Source organism: Phaethon lepturus, unplaced genomic scaffold (assembly GCF_000687285.1).
Source record: "Phaethon lepturus isolate BGI_N335 unplaced genomic scaffold, ASM68728v1 scaffold29658, whole genome shotgun sequence".
In the NCBI taxonomy this organism is placed as follows: domain Eukaryota; kingdom Metazoa; phylum Chordata; class Aves; order Phaethontiformes; family Phaethontidae; genus Phaethon; species Phaethon lepturus.
Genome location: NW_010557354.1, coordinates 30,331 through 36,500, shown reverse-complemented (window position 1 = coordinate 36,500; position 6,170 = coordinate 30,331). Strand labels below are relative to the sequence as shown.

The window sequence follows — 6,170 nt, the reverse complement described above, 5'->3', positions numbered from 1 at the left end:
TTCCCTACTGTACTACCTATTGGTCTTTCAAAACTAGAGGAAACTGTACACTCCTGATAACAGCGAAGTTCATTGCTAGCAGAATGAAGTGAGAACTTGTACATTGCATCAGCCAGTGTAGTAAAAAATCCCAACAAAACAAAAACCCCAAAATTAAAAGTTTTTCATCATCAACTCATTAGCTAGTACAGGATTTCTCTAATCCTCCCCTGTGATCTTTTATTTTATGTATTCTCAGCAGTGTGAAAGTGAAAGCTACAGCAGATCAACACTTCACCTCTGTGTTTACCTGGAGTGCCACTGTAGTGAAACCTGCTCATAAAATAATTCTTTCATAATGGAAAGCATTAGGCAATTTTAATGTATGGGTAGTTTACATCTTCCTGCATATCATTAATAATTTAGATAAACATCTGTTAGGAAGAGTCCAGTCAGAACTGACCTTGCTTTTAGGACATGGAGGATATTGATTAGATGATCTATCAAAGCTATTTCCAGTCTCATTTTCCACACTTCTTGGCTCTTTGGCTTCAGGTCTTGCCCCACCCCCACCCCCAAAAACCCAGAAGAGAGTGTGTGTGGGGGGGTTTCTTAGCTACATCAAAGCTATGGAGTAAATTAGTGACAGAACTGCTTCCTGGCCTCGTGTCCCTATCCAGCAACCAGTAAGGTGATGTGCCTAGATAACATGGCACTGGTTCAATTCCCACACACTCCTCAGCTGTATCACTAGGAGCCATCCCTGGAGGCTAAAATGTCCCATAAACTACTGCTGTATTCCCACGTGGCAGTTCTGTATTTTTCTCACCTGTCGGTTAGCCTCAATATACAACCCAAGAGTATTCACTCGGTAGCACAGTCCCTCTTTCATTATATGGACGTAGCAGCGCACTTTTCCTTCATGGAGAGTTTCATTCATATCTCCTCTATGATCATTCCAACAAGAGTTATCTGGAGCAGGTTTCAGCAAGCTATTATCTTCCTTTATGAAACTATAAATGTCTGGAGAACACACACATGCATGAAGTTAGACAGGATTTAATGAAATACTTTCTGAAGAGGAATACTATTAAAACACTGTTGGTGAAGGAAAATCTTTGCCTCACATCATCTGAATGGCTAGATACTTAGCAATCATTAACAGATTTTATCACATGTAGTGAGTAAGTGCTTATTTTCATTCTGCAGGTGGGAATCAAGGAATTGGGACAGATGCAAAGTTTTGCCCAAGGTCACACAAGGAGACAACGGAAATGCTATAAATAAATTCCAAGATCTAAGATCCTGTTCAGTTCCCAGTGCAAGGAGGTTAAGGCTTAGTCTGTTGTCCTACGCAATTTTAGGAACTCCCTCCTAAAATTACATTTTCAAAAGCGCATATTTTGTATTCCAGAAGAAAAAATACAGAGCACATAGCTGATTTGCTCTCGAATTACACCAAAATAAGGGAGGACAAAAAGATTTATACAATGTATAATAGTGTTTGAAAAAGAAATCTACTAGAATCTTTGCTATCATGAAGTATAAAAGAAAAAAAAAATCACTAAACTAGTGTTTCAGGCTGATTCTGTACTCTACCCAATAATTCAGCTGTAGCATTTGGGCTTTAAAACCTTCATCAAATCTTTGATACTTGTACTGACCAAGGGATACTTGCTCTTTTTTCTTTTGGTCCTCTTCTTTGTTGTCTAGTCCTTGCTGCAATGATGTAGGAGAAGAGAACTGCTTCCTAACCAGATGTGGAATCAGTTCACTCCGGAGAGATGTGATCGTTCTGGGGAAGAAGCACACATGAAGTCTATGAACACTAAAACTTACATGTCTTCATTTTCTTTGCATAACATTATCAGACATTTTGAACATTTTTCATAACAGCAAATCAAAATGCCAGGTACTCCAAGATATCTGGCACTAAGAAAATGTCCACTAGTCACATACTTCCTTAATGCATTAAAATATAAGGTAGATTCAAAATAAGGAAAAATCTTCATCTTCAGAACTATTTCCCCTACATTTTAACAGAGATGCCTATAATTTAATATGGCATCACCCTGCAATTTGTGCTTGTGTGCAGATGGAATGCAGAACAGTATCAACATCCTAATGACAACAACTGAAATCCACTTTAGATGGCTTAGAAGAATCTCATCGATTGACAGGAAAAGAGAATAAAGTTTATAGAGGAAAAACCAAAGCAGCTCCTTTTCTTTGTGACAAGAGTATCTGAAATAATTGATCCTTAAATGAAAATATTTATGACATAGACATTAACGATATCCTCCTGCTCACATGAAACACCAAGAACATTTTGAAGACTCAGTTCTTTAACCAAGAGAAATCAATACATTTTAACAAGTTTAGGTGCCATGAGTTTCACACTCTTTAGGTGCCCCTATCCAAAATACATCAGTCAACAGAAAGTTTCCAAAGATTTCAGCTGGCAATACAACCATCTTCCCTGCGTATAGATTACAACTTTTATTATATTAATTTTGATACCTCAATAGTAGGGGGCAGAGAAATCACAAGAGGAGTTTGTGATAAAGCAGGGACTTGACCCCAAGCCACCTATGCTTTAAACAAGGACCCTGATCAGCAGATTATCTTTCCTCTTGCATCGATTTATACATAACAATGAATCAAGAAAAAACCCTCCCCAATAGACAAACAAACATCAATGTAGAAAGTCTACTGTACAATGGGATTATAACTCTGGTAATTTGACTATTAGAAGATAATTTTATTTCTCAATAAAGTATTATTTGGAAAAAGCCCCGAATCAATAGTTTTTAAAGTTGGAGTGCATGAGATGTAGTCTTAAAAGAGCTTTATTGTTGTTTTATTATTTTAACAATCTGCATTTAGCTACTGAATTGTGGATTATTTAAAATAGTGCTTGGGAAAATCATGCAGAAAATGAACTCAAACTTGGCACGAATAAGAGGAAGTGCTAAACTTCAGAGGAAGGATTGGGAGAACTAACACAGAGAGCTTGGCTAGAGGAACTCAACAAATGATAACCTGCAAAAAACAGAGGAGCTATTTAGAATGGAAGACAGCAAAACTAGGAACTAACTATAGTTAAATCAGAGAAGGGAAGTACTAGAATGAGTGTCCTGAAAGTGACTGTGGTTGGCAAAATCTCTAGCAAAGGGGGATCTTAAACAGTTCAAACTTTACAGCTCATAACCCGCCCAGCCTCCTTTTCAGGTCAATGAAAGTGAAACAGAAAAAGGACCAAAACAGTCTTTCATGTCTCTAACTTTGATGGGAAGATTTAGATGCGATCACCAGTTCAGCCCTATGAACAAATACAGTGTTCTCCTTTTTCTTGACAACTTTTTATTCAGTCCTCAACTGTAGGTTGTGTCACTTCCTCCATCCTGCAGTAGGATTATGCAACCCATCCCAGATCTGATGGGTTTATTTTCTACTACAGACAAGAAAAAGCTCTAGTCTTCAGTCCCTCTTCTTTGAAAATCAGATTATAATCACCTTCAGATAGCTGTATTTCAGGAACTAATGAAGCAAACCACTTCATTCTTTAATCACCAAATTTCTCCCTGCTAACCATTCACAGGCGCGCTCTGCCATGGCTGCCCTGGCCCCGCGCTCTGACACACGTGTGGCTGCGCAGATGGGCAGTTTACTAGCTTACAATGTTTGCCTGCAGCTGTGCCATTCAGCAATGATTTCCTGCTTGGGTTTTATACTCCATCCAAAACCGACAATCCTGTGTTCCCCTCAGAGGCTGGCCATGGCATTTATAAGATATATTACCTATAAAATATCCAAGTATTTGGCAGTCTTAAATAGTCTGATGCAGAGGACAACACAACATGGTAGGAAATGAAAGCAGTGGAAAGGAAGAAAGACAAAGTTTTGCCTGGTTTTCAATGGTTTACTCTTTCTTGGCCAAACTCCTGAAGCTTTCCTGCAATTCTCTGAAGTGCTAGACACATTCCTTCAGCAAAGGTGGAGTAAATCTCTGGGTCATCCATAAGATGTGGCTCAGAAACACACCCTTCTTACTGGAAAAAGAAAAACAGGAAGGTTTGCTTTTGCTTGCTGTTTAAGCAGAATTTATATGCGACATTAAAGGAATTTGCCTTCGGAAAGTATTAAAAAACAAGCAGTAAGGCACTCAGTGACAAAAATTTGGGAATTTTTTGTGACAGATCTTGCAAATGTGGATATACGAAGTGATAGCATGAGAATATTATCTGACTGTCAACAGCGGGGGAAAGCAAACATCTGGCTGGGACTAGGAAAGGTATTTAAATCAAAGGAGGGATAGTACTGAAGACCCTTCATCAAGGGAGAAAAAAATAAGCAGGAGTTTGGAAGAACCAACTAGCCTGTAACCTAGATTCAGGAGAAGACAAACCAAAAAGGTTTCTGGTCTAGTGTGTTAAAAATTCTTGCAATCAAATCTGGAACTACACGAACCTATATTAAGAACAAATAAGCATACGACTGTATACACTGAAGAAAGCAGTCTTCTTTATTCTCTTCAGGTTTTAAAATTTGGCATCCCCCTGGTTTCTAAGCTTGCTATTTTCTTTAGCACCAAAAAGCAAGAATGAAATACCTACCGAGATCAACATAAGGAAAAAAATCTACTATGACCAGGAGAAAGAAAGTGGGAAGGTGGGCAGGAGAGGAGGGCACACAAAATTTTGGCAGAAATGCAGTTCTAAGCCAAATGCTCTGACACCCCACAGGAAACATCCAGAGAGTAGAGAGGATAAAAAAAATGAACCTGCTTTTGAGAAACATTTTCCAAAATAAACATGCTTTCATAAATTCCAGGTCAACTGACGAGCCTTCTTCATTTTTCATTCCCCAAAATTTGACTTTTGAAGTGGTAACTGTCTGTTTTCACCTTTACAGAAAGTAGTAGGTTTTTAATTAAACAGCCAGAGATTGAGAGTGCTGTTAAATTGCTGCTTTTAAAGGAAGAGGGGACTAATCCCTGGGGCACCTTATATGGCTTCAGTCCTGTGAGAACAACAGGAGGTGGCAGCAGTTTTGAAAGGGGTCAGTTTTGAACATATTTAAGCATATAAAAATCAGAATTGTATCTGGGATGGAATCCTCCATTCACACAGCAGGTCACAACAACGGGGGCTGTTGCCAAGATACAGTGCATACCTGGGGGAAATGAAGACAGCGGGCAGTTGAAATTCATGGTGCATGTGCAAGAAACAGCTGGGAATTCAAGATAAGATAAAATTTTGAAAAACAAAAGATCTCCCTTGAAAGGTTTATATTAAATGTACCTAATAGCTCAGAGCACACGAGTCTTTTGCAGTCAGCTCTGCAGACTGTAGACTCAGACCTAGGTGTTATAAACCTAGGATATGCAAGGTTAATTTTATTGAAAACCAAAAACGTTAAGGTACAAAAATGGATAGTTGGTCAAACAACTGTTACTTTACCATGTGCTATCACCATCAGAAATAAATCAGTACCACCTCTTTAGAATCCCTTTATCCCTGGACACTGTGCACTATGACATCTTCCCAGTGTTCCTGGGAAGTGACAGCTAAATTAAAAATTTTTACTTGTGAAGAACATTAGGTGAAAATACCCTAGATCTTTAAGTATCATATTTAAACACAGCTACACAGAAGTTTTCAGTGAGTTTTAACCACAAATGAAATTAGAACAGCCTATGATATGGCAGAATTAAGTTTGTATCTATGTATATTATATTATATAGTATTATATTACATTACATACATTACAGCCCACAGAGGGCCAACTTTTACCTGTTGCTGAAATGCAACTGCCTCTGGGATGAAGGGAAACTTATTGAAACTTTAGTAAGAAACGAATAACAATGGAGCCAACTGAAATGCAAGAAGAGTTTGGGGAAAAAAAACAAATAATGACCACCTAAACTTAAAAAAACAAGTAATTCACAATTATGCTTCAATGGACTGTGATTTCTGCTCTTAGACATACATGTTGCTGGAGACTCTGTCTTTCATATAACACAGAAAGTAATGGTTCTGATCAATGCTGGTAGAGAAAAAATGTCATCAAATATTTTATAATAATAGAAGAGTCTATTTAAGTCTAAATTTAGGTGATCTTACAAAAGTCTAGGTACCAGGAAGTGCTGTTTGGCTTGACCCACAGCAGGAAAGGAAGCATCCACCGTT

The 6,170-nt window shown here is 38.1% G+C and overlaps 1 protein-coding gene across 1 annotated transcript in view; it reads right to left on the bottom strand.

Annotated features, from left to right (window-relative positions):
• Positions 1 to 6,170, bottom strand: part of EIF2B3 (eukaryotic translation initiation factor 2B, subunit 3 gamma, 58kDa) — a 56,337-nt gene that overhangs the window by 30,101 nt on the left and 20,066 nt on the right. Inside the window, exons 4-5 of the mRNA XM_010292753.1 lie at positions 1,644 to 1,774; positions 809 to 1,002 (exon numbers count right to left, since the gene is read on the bottom strand). Coding sequence (XP_010291055.1) covers positions 809 to 1,002; positions 1,644 to 1,774 — 325 coding nt within the window. The remainder of the gene's footprint in view (positions 1 to 808; positions 1,003 to 1,643; positions 1,775 to 6,170) is intronic.